This window comes from Heloderma suspectum, chromosome 14 (assembly GCF_057233095.1).
Source record: "Heloderma suspectum isolate Gila_16-S chromosome 14, 16-S_ref, whole genome shotgun sequence".
Lineage (NCBI taxonomy): Eukaryota > Metazoa > Chordata > Lepidosauria > Squamata > Helodermatidae > Heloderma > Heloderma suspectum.
The window spans coordinates 13,490,113-13,505,325 of record NC_139471.1 but is presented as its reverse complement, the minus strand read 5'-3'; the positions used below and the strand labels follow the sequence as shown (position 1 = coordinate 13,505,325).

Below are 15,213 nucleotides of genomic sequence, written 5' to 3'. Positions count from 1 at the left end.
GCCAGTCACCTAACAGCTGCCATAGGGGCCTGGCTAGACAAGAGGTGGGTGAGGGAAGAGAAGTGGCAAGGCTTGAGGCTGGGAAATGCATCGAGTTGCATCGTGCCCCCCCCAGTCTTCTTTTATTCATGCAGACCATTCCCCTTTATGCGCTTGCTCTCCCCTCTCCCAGCCTCTATCCCTGCTATTTCTCTCCCTCAACCCCTTTCCTCACTATTTCTCTCCCTTCCCTGTTCCGAGCTGCCTTCTTTCTCTCCCTTCCTACCTCCTAGCCTTGCTCTTTCTCTCCCCTTTATCTTGCTGTTTCTCTCCATTCCCAGCCTCTAGCCTTGCTATTTATCTCCCCCGACCCCTTCCCTATTTATCTCCCTTACCTATTCCTAGCCATCTTCTTTCTCTCCCTTCCTAGCCCCTAGCCTTGCTCTTTCTCTCCCACTCACCCCTTTATCTTGCTGTTTCTCTCCACTCACAGCCCCTAGCCCACTATTTCTCCCTCCCACCTCTTTCCCTCACTGTTTCTCCCCCCTCCTAGCCTCTAGCCTCACTCTCCCCTCTACCCTTTTGCCTTCCTTTCTCTTCCTGCCCACTGAACAGTTGATCAGCAGCTGGAACAGGAAGGAGAACCAAGCACCCCCATGTTTTGCAATTTATTCAAAAGACATTTGAATAAATGTGAATAAATGGCAGGAAGAGCTTTGCGGGCACCAGTGGAAGTGTCCGCAGGCGCCATGTTGGGGACCCCTGCCCTAGATTGCCCAGGCCTTCTGACCTCAGAGCAGCTAAGCCAATGGCAACTAACGGGGATGCGACGATATGAGCTGTCGAGGCCCCTCTGTTGCCTGCAGTCTGCCAAAATGAATGCTAGTCTTACACATTATTAGACACAGAGCAGCAATTGGGCTTGTTAGTTCTACAAGATATGCATCTTTAAGCAACAGCATCCTAGGTGCCAATACATGGACTGTAGGAATATGCGACATGGCACCCTCCACCCCCAGCCACCATGACTGATGCTAAGGCAGCTGTAGTCCAAAACATCTGGAGGGCACCCTTGGCTTACAAGCTATGACGGACAGGAGATTGGCGGAAGAGGGTGGGGTAGGTGTGAAACAGTATTGGAGGGGGTGCCGCAGGGCTTCCCAGGGTCAGCCTGATTGACTTGACTTCCAGGGGAGAGGCAAAGGGAAGGGACGGACTGCATGGACAAGTGTCAAACCCCCTAGCCATCACAGAATCAGAGTCGGAATGGATCGTGGAGGTCACTCTCATGCAACCGGATGCTCTGATTTGCTCTCCCACACTGGAGGCATTCAAGATGGAGCTGGACAGCCACTTGTCAAGAACGCTCTGACTTGGATTCCTGCATTGAGCAGGGGGCTGGACTCAATGGTCTTATGGGCCCCTTCCAGCCCAACTATATGATGATTCTCGGGGGGTGCAAGGGGGGCTGAGGTAAGACAATGTTCTTGTTTATTCCCATGTTTTAAAAAGTACCATCCATGACAGGACAAGCAGAGTGTCTTCAAAAGCAACCCTTTCAGGGCAAATGCATAGAAATGAAGGGAGAAGAAGAGAGGAAGGGGACAAGGAGAAAAGGGATAGATCCAATTCCTCTGCAGCAGACATGATCTGGCCCCATCAGCCGTCTCTCTTGCAGTGCTGTTGATCCTCCGAGCTGCACTGCAGCAACGCTCAAAGCCTCCCTGTTTGCTTTCAGCTCAGGAGTGCCTAATAAAAAACCAAGCCGAGGGGAGGGAGGTTCCAGGGGGATGAAGAGGGGGCTATTTGCCTGGGAATTGGGAGGGGGTCCTTTAAACAGCTTACACACGCACGCACACAACTGGGAGGGGGCACTGAAAAGGCTTCCTTCTTCCAGACACCGATTTATTTTTTTAATATGTGAAAGGAGCTTCCCCCCCCCCTTTTAAAAAAGCAGGGAGAGCAACCTTTTCCTCAACATCCTGCAGGAGAAACACCTTGACCTTGAGAGGGGAAGGAACTAGAGAGCAGCCTGATACTGGGTCAATATGAAACAACCCTAGGGCCAGCCCTGACATTAGGCAAAGTGAGACAGCTGCCACCTTGTGCAGCAGATGTTGAGGTGTAGGGAGTGGCTGTGAGGTGATGGAGAACAGAGCTATAGGTGCTATGAAACTAGGCCTGTGACCACCTAAGCTACCCTTCTGTCCATTACCCATCCCCAGTTGTTCTTTCCCCCCATCTCCAGTAGACATTCAGCATTCTTTGGTCACGGAGCATGTTAATCTTCATTGGGGTGGGATTGCCCCCTTAGACTGGTATCTCTAAAGGGTTTTTTTAGGTACTTATGAGCACTCCGTAGTTCCCCACAGCACAACACCTCCCTTTTGTGTCTTGATTACGGTCAAAACAGGACCAACCCATCAGCATTGAGTTCGCTACTGGAGGGAGTTCGCTACTGGAGAGAGTCATGTTGCACAGGGGTGCCACAGAGAATATCTTCCCTTTGAGGATTGGAGCACAAAAGCCTTGGATGGGTGGATGTTTGTTTCTTAAAACATCTGCTTATTTACAAATGTGCAGCTTGAGCAGGGCTTACGTGGGAGCAGGAGCAAATACACACGTTTGCAGCAACATCAGGTTAGTCCTCCTAAACTGCTGCTTTCCTGTTGATCTACACTTTTAGTGACGCTGTAGAATCCCTCTGGAACTGTACCATTTCAGGCTGAGGTGCTTCTCACATTAAAAACAAAAACAAAACAACAACAACAAGTAGGACCTGCAATGAAATGCTGCAGCGTGGAGCACTTCTATCCAGTGTTCCAGTTAGCCAGCCATGCCTTCCATTACGACACACCATTCCATTCCCCAGCATTCTGTGGATTATAAACACTTTCAGTTCTCTTTTGGCTGGGTTTTTTTTTGGGGGGGGGGTCTCCCTGTAAGGGAGGTTTCCCCCTAAAGATTTTTTTGTACTCATAAAACCTTGGGGTTCCCCTGTGCCTGCTTATATCTCCCTCTTGTATCTGAATGGGGCCATTTTCGCTTTGCAAGCAATGGCACTCATGCCTGAACACTGGAAACAGAGGGACGGATAGACTGATTGCAGTTTGATTTCTGGGTGGTGTACAGGCAAATTAAAAACATAAAATGCAAGCAACAAACAAGGATAAGAACAGCACATAATAAAACCAAGAGAAAGAAATAGCAAAGGGTAAAAACAAAGCATTACATAAAACCGAAGTAAAATGGTGTGGAGGTCTAAAAACAGTTTGCAAAATGCATTTACTGGGCACTGGAATGACCAAGGTTTTCACAAGTACAAAAACAAAAGAAGTGGGACACAGTGGGACACCACACCCTCACCAAAACCCCAGGCAATTGGCCTGCTTACACTCAACAGACACACAATGCTGTGGGAATGAAATGGTGTCTCATAACAAAGGGCATGGCTGGCTGGCTAGAACTGAACAGGAGTACTCCACACTGCAATACTTTGTTGCAGGTTCCACTTGTTTTCTTGTTATTAATGTGAAAACATGTAATACTTTAAATATATATACTTAAAGGTAGTGAGGATGTAACACTACTGTATAGTCAGGCGATAGCTTGGCACATAATGAAGTTCAGCCAGTGTTTGTAGGCTCTTTCTCTATAACCATGAGGACTAGATGCTTCCTTCACAGAAATGCCCAGTTTTTCAAGATACCAAATTCTACACCCCATACTGGCTCCTCTATTTGTGTAATGACATGATGGAACCATAGAACATATGCAGTCCACCTCCAGACACGGGTGTTTTTGTTGAAGCAAGCCAAACTCATGCCCGGCACATCTACACCAGTCACATAGCCACATCAAAAGATGCATTCAGTGATCCTTGAATGCACCTTTTCCTCTATCACAGAACTAAGACCCCTCTCAGCACTGACTGCACAAGTAGCTATGAGACTCATGGCTTAACACAGGGGAAGGCAACCTGGTGCCCTCCAGCTGTTTTGGACTACAACTTCCAAAAGCCCAGCTAGCACAGCCAGTGGTCAGGGATCATGGGAATTGTTGTGCTAAGCATCTGGAGGACACTAGGTTGTCCACCCCTGTCTTACTGCATCTCTGCCTTAGAATCATGAATACAGTCATTTTATAGATGCATATTCTTCACGCCCAGAGGGCTGCCGTCTACCCTGTTCTATTATGGCATAGTTAAGGATCTGTATACTGTTTGAACTTATTGTATTTGTGACAACTTCTGGCTAAGTGATAATGAGTTGACTGATGGCTCATTTATCGATATAACCCAAGTTCGAGAAACGACAACAAAAAGTATATTGTAGAGTAGGGGAAAAGTGCACAAAAGGGCAACGGAGGGAGCAATCCTATGGCTGCTAATTAGCGGCTAGGTGGCCATAGGATATGTTGGTTTCTGGGAACTGACCTTCCCCTCCCTTCCCATGCTGCCTTGCAGGCAGCTCAGAACAGCCTAGAGCTCAGAAGAGGAGTGTGGAGCAGTGAAAACGGGGAGTTCCAGGGCGGGGAAGGTAGAAATGCTGGTGCGACACATCCTGTGTCATCCAGCAGCGGCTTCCCCCACTCCACCTTCCCGCGGCTAGGCAGCTGAAATCGGGTGTCTAGCCGTAAATGCAGGACAGGTGAAGCACGGAGGGAACGATCCCCTCCACGCTTCACCTGCCCTGAATTGGATAGACGGTCACCTCCAAGTTCGGAGGCGGACGCCTATCCCCATAGGATTGCGCCCTAAAATGATCAAGGGCCTGGAGCAACTCCCATATGAGGAAAGGTTACAACATCTGGGACTGTTCAGCTTAGGGAAAAGGCAACTGAGAAGAACTCTTTTGTTTTTACTCATAGGCAAATTTAAACTGTTTTTAATCCATTGATTATAACACATACGATTAACCGGCTATGATGTCTATTAACTGTGCAGCAGCCCTAATTCCAGTAGGTCTTATTTGGCCGCCAGATTCACAGCACTAATCGGGGATCTTTGCACACCCATCTTGAGAAACTGACTGATCCCGTGGTAAGTTAGTGAGTTACACATGACCCCGCCTCTTTCGCTACCAAAACCCTAATTACAGTCTGGATCCAAGACTTCCGCTAACACTCCTACGGGAATCAGCACCCAAGGGGAAGAAAGAACGAACAAACGAAAGAAAACAAACACCACAAATATGTCATTCAGATACATAAATCCTCTTTTTAAATTCCACAGCCACTCTTACAGCAACTGCCTTTTATCAAGGAAGGCTTTTATCAAACAAGTCAGTCGGTGGTGAGGAAAAGTGCAGAGATGTCGGTGGCCAGCACTGAAAGGGAGGAAATAACCACATCCCAGAGACGACAAAATATCAGGAAGCTGCAGCTGGAGGGAGCCGTCTCAGAGTCAAGGCCCCCCAAAGATAAACACAGGCGGAGGTCAAAACGTCTCCATGGAGCCCTCGTGGAACCACAAGAGTGTTGACCGCAAAGGAGATTTCGCAACAGGATACACAAAGGCGATTGCAGGAGAGAAAGTGAGCACACTAAGGAAAGCGTCAACTCGTGCTATGTTCACCTCACCAAAACAAACTGACCCTGAAGATACCAAAGCCGGCTACTGAACGCTGGCCTAATGGCCGCCTTCATTCCGACACCACTTCTCGGCCTAATTCCAGGAGCCCAAACTCGGTACAATAAAGACACATCATCTGCATTATTCATTGTTCCCCAACCTGGTGCCCTCCAGATGGTTTTGGACTTCAACTCCTCTCAGCCTCAGCCAGCATGACCAATGTTTAGGAATGCTGGGAATTGGAGTCCAAGACCTCTGGAGGCACCAGGCTGAGGAACTCTGGGAATGCTTCTTTTTTGAAACAGGAGTAACAGAGGAGCCTAATATGGATTAGACCCACAATGCAAGGAAGTTGACCCCTTGTGACACTTTCCCATTGAAAACCCTGCCCATGCAAACAGACCCAACTGCTGCAACAACGCTTTCCAAGGGGTAAATCGCAGCTTTGGTGGGGAAAGACTATTTTCAGTGCAGACCCAGTGCTGGGGAAAGCGTCAAAAATAGAGCTGTGGGCATAAGCGGCCTCTCAAAATTCTCGAGCCTGTTTGTGAGCAGAGAAATTGGGGAGACAATTTCGCCACCTTTCTGCTAGGGGAGAAGAAATTCTCCAGCAGTTTCTCACACATAGGGCTCGCTAGTGGCAGGGGTTGTAGCACAGGTTCTTTTCTCCTCAGGGTTTTTGGTTTACGGCACTGCTCCTGCTAGTGGCAACAGCACCCACTGTGTCGAGGCTTCCACTTTTCTGCGGCAGAATTTTGGATTTTGTTTGGTTTTTGAGCTTACCTAATCCCTGCGAGGGGGCCGTGTGTGTTTTCTTTTCCCGTTCCACATCTTCCCATTGCTCTGCAGCATCCCAGGCCACCTGCACTTCCTGAACTGAAAGAGGCCCATGGGAGGAATGGCCTCATGATGTCTTCCTCAGGATGGCTTTAACTGAAGTGTGGGAAGCCAAGGAGGCTGCAGGCTGCCACAGAGATTATTGTACGATGACAGACAGGTCACTCGCGCACCCTGCTCAGCCACCTCCTAAGTAAGGTAACCACTAGAACCCCAAACCCAATGCATGAGAATTTCTCCAAAATTTCTCCTCCTCTGAATTGCTTTTTAGAAGCCATTTCTTTTCTATCAAATTGAATGTCAATGGTCGAGAACAATATCAGAGACATTTTCATCACAGCACTAGTTAAAAACATTCCATCTGCATGCCAGGGTCCCAGTCTGGATCAGGCCATCCTGCAGGTGTGATTTAAAAGGAATACCAGCCCATGAGACAAACAATGAGGTGTTTTGACACCAAGTCATATTTGGCCTCTCCTGAAGCAGTAAACCTGTGTCTGGCTTGCACCTCTTTGAACTGTAGGCAAGGACTCCCAGGATGGAATGGTCCATGCAGGGGAAATCCCATGCGTAAAAAGGTAGCATGTCAGAGGGAAGGCTAGGATAGAATGCTTCTTCCTAAGGTGCTAGCTTTCCACATGCAAGGTGTTCATACTATTTTAATTTTTGGATGGGGGAGGATTCAGTTACGCAACTCCTACCAGCAGTCAGAAGCAATATAGCCTGGACACAAATTTACCCTCTCTGTGAGAACTAGGCTGCTGTCCAAAATCAGGTCGGGGCATCAGGTAAAGCTCAGTTTGAGCCAAGGCTCAGCCTTGACAAAGTATTATTTAGAGTTAGTGCCGAACGCAGCAGTTTGGCTATTATCCGGAGCTGCCCCTTTTCAGCATGTAACTCCTTTGCTGAGGGAACAGCACTGGCTGCTCATTCGCTACTGGGCCAAGTTTAAGGTTTTGGTACTAGTGTGCAAAGCCCTAAACAACTTGGGACCAGGATACTTGAGAGGGCGCCTTCTCCCTTACCAACCTGCCCAGTCATTGAGGTCATCTGAGGGCCTTCTCCTGGTGGTTCCACATGGACCTATGGCCTGACTGGAGTCCACCTGGAGAAGAGCCTTCAGTGTGGTGGCTCCCATCCTATGGAACTCCCTGCCTCTGGAGGTGAGGCAGGCACCAACACTGGGTTGCTTTTGGCGCCTCCTGGAAACAGCTCTTTTCCAGGAAGCCTCCCATGGTTGACCAGCCTCGGTTTTATTGGCACTCTGTTTTTTAAAGAATAATCTTGATATCATGTTTCTTCTTTTTACCATTTGTTCATTTTATCTCTTGCTGTTCACTACTCCTGAATCTGTTTAGATGTGGAACCGTATACAACTGTTATAAATAATACATACAAAAACAACAGTGCCTCTGGGCATGTTAGGGGAACAAAAACCTCACCACTAGGTAATCTCCAACCACCATTCATCCCTGGGGCAGTGGGGCAGTTAGGTCATTTCAGACTCTGGATGTAATGGTCTAACAAGGCAGCCCTGCCCTGTCTGGAGGCACGCCTACTCATTCTGCTGAGTGAAGCCCTGCATGTCTGCCCCAAAGTCCTTGCCGTGATGGCAACGCTTCTCTGGGATTATGGGGCAAAGTTTACAGGTATGAGGATGTCACCTACAGGTCAGCTTTAGCCTCAGAACCTTTTGGTTTAAAAATTAAAAGCACAGGGTCGGGTATTTTCTAGTGTAGGCCGTTCACCATGGAATTTGTTTTCTCCAAGTGTCTGCCTTTGCAAAGTCCTTCACGCTGTTTTAATAAGTGCCCAAGGGCTTAAAAAAAAAGATTCCTCTCCAACCCTTCCATGCCCTACTATAACTAAGCTTGTGTGCATGGAACTGGAATAATGGCATATTCCTCCGTTTACCTCTGCCTCCACTTCCCCTCTTGTTTCTTGTGATGAACGTTAGATTGCAAACTCTTTGGCAAAGGGACTCATTAAAGCCCCCTACATCAGCAGTAGGCAACCTTTCTGGGCCTGTAGGCACATTTGGCAATTTGAGAAACTGTCCTGGGCACTGCCACAAAATGGCTGCCATGGAAGGCATGGCTAGTCACTGTGGAACCCACAGGCTTTTATGGAAAATGAAGTTGGCAGCTGCTGGACTCTCTCATTTCACTTGGAACCAATCCCAGCTGGTAGTAAGAAAATGTGTTAATACTTTGTTGTTTTTTAGAGGGGGGGGGCTCTTGGTGGGGGCCAAGAAAGGTGTCCAAGGGTGTATTGGAACCATGTTGCCTTCCAAGACCTATACACTGACGGTGTAATAATACGTTTGATGTCTGCATGAGAGCCCAGAATTGGCTCTTTGGTGCAGACATCAACAACCTTAGAATCTGAAGTTTATATTTTCACTGTATGTGTAAATCTCACTTAGTATTTTGTAACCCAATCTAAGGGTGGGAGGGGATTGTTGTATAGTTTTGCATTTTGTATAACATAATTTAAAAAAAATTAAGAAATACAGAAGATATTAGAGAATGTGCAGGGTGTTTTGCAGAGGTCTGAGACTCTGAATTAGATCTGTTTCCTTAAAATAAAGACAATTTTTTAAAATAAAGGGAGAGGAGAGAAACAATCTCAGAATATGTTATTTTACTATTTAAAAAAATAAAAAGAGTTACTAGCCCTTATGGAGGCAGAGAGAAGCTTCAGAAGTTTTTGTGAACTACCCAGAGAGCTTCGGGCATTGGGCAATATAGAAATGAAATAAATGAGTGGGCAAATGGTCCCTATGAAGCCTCCAAAGCCAGAGACAGGCTGAGGAAGATGATCAGCAAATAGGATGCCAAAGAGACCAATGTTCTCAAAAATAAGCCCATCTGCAACTCTTCCCCCCGCCCCATCATAACAAAGCTTGACTTTTCGGTATAGAAAGATTGGTAGCGTATAGACACACAGGCCTAAGTAAGACTACTAGCAGAAACCGAGACAACATGGCGGAAGACCCTGGACAAGATATTGATGGACTGGGTTTCCCCAGTCTTGGGCCATGTCTGGTTTGGTAGGAAGAACAGTGGCATTCTGCCCCATGGTGCTACTATTGTCAGAACAAATTCAGACACACATGTGTTATGTTAAGACCAGTCAGCACAAAGGCGAATCTCTAATAAAAGCCATCTCGTAGACAGGAGGGATGCTAGATTTGGTGCATAGGTCCCAAGGGTGGTCATGGCCACAACAGTAAGACCGTAAGAGAGCCCTGCTGGATCAGACCAAGGGTCCATCTAGTCAGAGAATCATAGGGTTGGAAGGGGCCTACAAGACCATTGAGTCCGACCCCCTGCTCAGTGCAGGAAGCCTGATTTCCAGGCGGTCTCCCATCCAAGTACTAACCAGGGCTGACCCTGCTTAGCTGACGAGATCAGGCACATCCAGCCCTTTGCTCATCCAGCATTCTGTTCACAAAGCGACTAACCAGCTGCCTGTAGAAGACTCACAAGTAGGACATGAATGCAAGAGCACCTTCCCACTCATGTTCCCCAGCGACTGGTGCACAAAGGCATACAGCCTCGAATAGTGGAGGCGATATATAACCATCAGGACTAGTAGCCATTGAGAGCCTTCTCCTCCATTAATGTGTCCAATCCCTTTTAAAGCCATCCAAATTGGTGGCCATCCCTACATCTTGTGGTAGCGAATTCCATAGTTTGACTGTGCGCTGTGTGAAGAAGCCCTTCCTTTTATCTGCCCTGAATCTCCCACCAATCAGCCTCATGGGATGGCCCCACTGGGTTCTTGTATTATGAAAGTGGGAGGAAAATGTGACCCTGTTCTTCACACCATGCATAATTTTGTATACCTCTGTCATGTCTCCTTGTACTTGCCTTTTTCTAAGCTAAACAGTCCCAGATGTAACCTTTAGGGGAGTCGCTCCAACCCTTTGATGATTTGAGTTGCACTTTTCTGCATTTTTTCCTATTCTACAATATCCTTTTTGAGGTATGATGACCGGAGCGGTACACAATATTCCAAATGTGGTTGCATAATAGATTTCTATCAGGGCAGTATGATCTTTCCTTCCACCAATCGAAGAGTCTCTCCAAAAGGATGTTCTGTACACATCAGGCTTGAAAAGACAAAAAGAGTGTGCTTCTTTGTGCAACGTATAATTAACCTATGGAATTCCCTGCCACTTGCTGTGTTAATGGCCAGTGGTTTAGATGTCTTTAAAAAGGGATTAGAGAGACTGATTGCAGAGAAACAAGGAGATCTACCAAAGGCCAACCGTTCAGCTATATTACCAGGGCCAGCTCTACCATAACATGGGCTCATGTACCCACATAAGAGCCAGGGTGGAAAACAGGCCACTGGACTGGATGAGCATTTGGTTATGATCCAGCAGAGCTCTGGCTATGGCCATAATCAAAGGCCCTGGAACCATATTCCAAATCATCATGGCACATTGGAAGAGGCAGCAGTAGGGCCCTGATATATTTCATGTGCCTGTGGCCCTCCAGATGTTGTTGGTCAGGAATGCTAGGAGTTGTAGTCCATTGACCATGCTGGCTGTGGCTGATGGGAGTCGATGTCCAAAACCATCTAGAGAACACCAGGTTGGGAAGGATGAGAGAATGGATCCCAGATGAATATTTCTGGGAAGGGCATTGCATAATCAAGGAGCCACTCCACATAAAGCTCTGTACCCAGTTGCCAGCCAAGGCATTGCCTGAAGACACATGAGGCAGCCACCTTGCTGAAGCTAAGCAGGTCTGGGTCCGGTCAGTGCTTGGAGGGGAGACCACCTGGGAACCACATGCACCTGCCTTGAGTTCCACAATGGAAGAAAGGTGGGATGTAAATAAATAAGGACAAAAATAAATAAAATAAATAAATAAATAAATAAATAAGGACAAAATTCAGGATGGGCCTGATGATCTTTCAAATCATTTTAAAGGGTAGACCCAGACTACCTAGCTATTATCTTAAGGTCACAGTATTTAAATTTTTAATTTTGTTAGATTATCAGAAAGTATATAAAATTAGAAAGATCTATCAGTTTATTTTGTTTATTTTAATCAAAACATGATATATAAACACACCCCAATAAATAGATGGCAGCAGGCTTCAGAGCCCCCCAGATATTTTGTTATATGTTTTGTTTGGCTGACCTCTTGGCCTGGAGGCTTGATGGACAATGCAATGGAACCACAATTTGACATAACATGTTGGGCTAAATTGCTGAATTGACGGTTTGTTCAGTCTGCTGAAGCGCAGAAAAGTCAGTCATTTAGCAGCAAGAGAAGGATACTGTATTGCAGCGTATCTGTGGGAGCTTTCCTTCATCTTGAGTTAGAATTCCACCCCCCAATCTAGCTTACAAAGGAGGATGCACCCAGGTGATCATCTCATTAAATAGGTGGCTTTATACAGGTATCAAGCAGATGATCCGCTATTATACACGTGTCACCTGCCTATAAAAAAACACTTTTGAGACATCTTTTTAAAAAGCCTTGTTAAGAGAACTCCCTAGAACAGGGTTGTCAAGTCTGCTTAATTTTCACATCACACGATAATACCAACAAAAACCATATTGCTGTCCTCCTTTTATTCTGAGTAAGGTTATTTGTTTCTACTGCAACAGCATGGAAGAGAAATGTGTAACAGAGCTAGATGTCACGAAACACAGACACTTGGCCAACACTTCCCACATTGCCCTGATCCAATCACGGGCTGGATCCAGTTTTAGCTCTACTTAAAGCAAACCCATCAAAATCAATAGGATTATGGTAGTTATGTCCCATTGATTTTACTCTGCCTACCCTACACATGACCAAATCTGGATCCAGGTCGAGGTTTCTTAGGTGCCCTACTATACTGTTTGCACATCCTACTGATGGTTATTTTTCAGCAAGATGGAATGAAACACGCACACAAAAGGCTCTCTGTTTTCGTTCCACCCTCTCCAAATATAAATCTTGCAGCATAAAAGCAGGAGGCCAATTCCATCCTGCCTTGCAGAAAAAGAATGGTGTTGGAGTGAGAAACTATCACACTTGTTCCCTAGCAGCACCTGATCTCCTGATCTCTGAGCTTCTGGAAATAAAAACACACAACCCTGATGCAGAAATGCCAATCAGCTCTCTGGACAGGTGATTTAATGGAACAAAGCAGGCCATAAATCTAAGAGGATCATTTCTCCTCCAGTACCCAGCCAATGCCAAGTCACACCATCACACACCAGCTCCAACCCAGCCTCATCTGACTGCAGCATTGAGCCTGTGTCATAACATGGAAGATGCAGCCTTGTACATCCTGAAATGTATAAAAGCTACCCCTGCTTTCCATTTCAATCTCTTCTCCATCTACAATTTTGCGCCTCCCATTTCAAAGAAGAAGCCAAAAAAAGTATTAACCTGTTAAATTTTAAGAAAAACCACTGATATATTCTTCTGGACAACACTGCCTTTGAAATATGGCTTATCTCTAACTGCTGGAGACAGCAAAGGGATTTAAAGAAGCCATAGCAACAGAACTCTGCTAAAAGTAGCCACTATTTTATAGTCGGGACTATTTATTTATGTGTGTACCTAAAAGAAGTTAAAAGACACTGTTTCGTTGTCCGCATGCAAGAAGGTTATACTTTGGTGATGGATTACCTGGTATGTAGAAGCATATTAGTATGTAGTTAAAACACTGATTTTTTTTCCCTTTAAAAAAACCTAATAATTTTGTAATATAAGCAAGGCAACCTCCCTATCTCTGGGGACAGACACACAGCTGCCTGAATGTACTTTAAAATGCATAGATCAACCCCCAAAGCAGGGGACCAAAAATAGCATTTCTGTTCCGTGTGCAAAGCCCCCCCACCCTTTCCTCAAATCAAAGCAATCACATATGAAGAAACCAAATTCACATTTTGAAAGGGGAAGGGGGGAACCTGCTTACAATCAAGAAAAAGATTCAGTTACATGCATCCATTCTCATGACTAGTCAATGTCACACTGGAGACTACAAAAGCACTCCCCTCTTCCCACCCCTCAGGTTTGTTGCACTTGCTTTATGGTGGAGAGGGAGAGGGAGAAAGAAGGCAGAGCATATTATTGGAGGTGGGAGGAGAAAAAAACAACCACCAAGATGCTTTGCACTGACACTGCAGGATTGGCACCATATCTTCCCCTGTGCGTAGTAGTGTGTGTGTGTGGGGGGGGGGGGGGATATCAAAGAATGATTTTTTGCAAACGACATGGAAACAAACCTACATGGCACAAAAACGAGCTCGGCCTTTGTTCCTAAATTTATAATGTGTATTCTCTGTCGAGGTTAGGTATCACAGGCCATTCGTTATTTCTTAACACTGAGAAATCTGTACGCGGAAACACCATCCTTCTCCCTCCATTGATACACGTACAGTGGATATATTTCATTTCATATGCACTAATTTAAACAAGGGAAACGCTACGTGGCTTTTTCTCTCTCGCCCCCACCCCCTCCATTTAAAGACAAGGCGAGGGTCGAAAGCAAGGGGGGGGGACTCAAGAACACCCCCCCATGCTTTTGCTGCTCCCCCCCCTCCACACAAGCACACTGCAGAAAAATGCCAGCAGCATCCCTCCCCCGCACTCCCCCAAGAAAACAGCAGAGACGGCTTAGATTTGTCCCCCCACCCCCGCCGCCTTTGGATTTGCTACTGCTCAGACAAGCTCTCCTCCTTACTCCCCGACCCCACTCCCATCCTAAGCCCAACCAAGGCTGTTGACGATTTCTGGCTAGAAAGTGTCGGGACTTCATTTCTCTGCTATAGTTCTTCTTCTCCCTGCCTGGATCCGCCACCCCGCTCCCCTCCCCGCTTTTCCGTTGCATCCGCCATAACAAGAATATTATGTCTTTCTTTAAACCCAACAATACGAAAAAGAGCTGCTTAATGGTCGTCGGGGGCTCGGGGTCTTTCATTTAAGGGGAGAGGCGAGGGCTTTATTTCCCCTAACGCGACGCCCTACCATCCGCCACCCTCCCCCAGGACTTTCTGCAGACGGACAAAATCTCTTCCAGCGTTGCAACTCCCCCGCCTCGATCTCGAAAGCTCGCTCCAGCAACCATTCTTGCAATCGGGGAGGGGGGGCAGCCATCGGGGAAACGGGGGGGGGGAAGGAATCCCCCTCCTCATTAAATCAAAGAGGTGGGGGGGGAGGAAGAGAGATTAAAGAGAAAAATAAGTTGACTCTTACTTTCGCCCACCACAGCCTTAAGGCCAGCGGGTGCCATGATGCCCCTCTTGGGGGGGGGGGGAGCCGGGGGCCCCTCTCGCTTCTTTTCTTTCCCTGTCTCTGCTGCTGCTGCTGTTTCCCGCTGCTGCTTCGCTCAGATCCTTGCACACTGCTCTCCGACTCGTTTCTCAGCTGACTGCAAAGGGAAAGGGAGGAGGGGAGGCGGAGGCGGTCCAGGCAGGGCGTGGTCGGATTGTGATGCTGGCAGCTGATGCTGATGCAGGGAGGCTGGAGGTGCCGAGGCGACGTCACGCCCGGCCGGGCCAATCAGCGAGCCGCCTGCTCAGCATCCACCGCCTGGCCTGCGGCTCTGCCATGGCCGGGTCCGTTAAGGGGAGGAGCTGACAGCTGCACACACACACACACACACACACACATATATATATATATAATCGTCGCCTCAGCTGCTGATCGCGTGTGTGAGCGCCAGTAAAAGTGCAACACAGGGTTCCCCCAAAGAGAGAGCTCGTCGCACTAACAAGCCAAAGGCATTCTACCCTTTCCCAACCTGGGGCTGTCCAGATGTTTGGGGCTTCAGCTCCTATGAGCCCCAGCTGGCGTAGCCGGTCC

General features: G+C 47.2%; 1 protein-coding gene across 3 annotated transcripts in view; it reads right to left on the bottom strand.

Annotated features, from left to right (window-relative positions):
* The window catches only part of LOC146335710 (syntaxin-binding protein 1), an 82,246-nt gene extending 67,463 nt beyond the window's left edge, over positions 1–14,783 (bottom strand). For all 3 annotated transcript variants that reach the window (XM_084821030.1, XM_084821031.1, XM_084821032.1), the window contains exon 1: positions 14,605–14,783. In XM_084821030.1, the coding sequence (XP_084677156.1) occupies positions 14,605–14,641 (37 nt within the window). In that variant the 5' untranslated portion in view covers positions 14,642–14,783. The remainder of the gene's footprint in view (positions 1–14,604) is intronic.
* Positions 14,784–15,213: the final 430 nt, after the last annotated feature.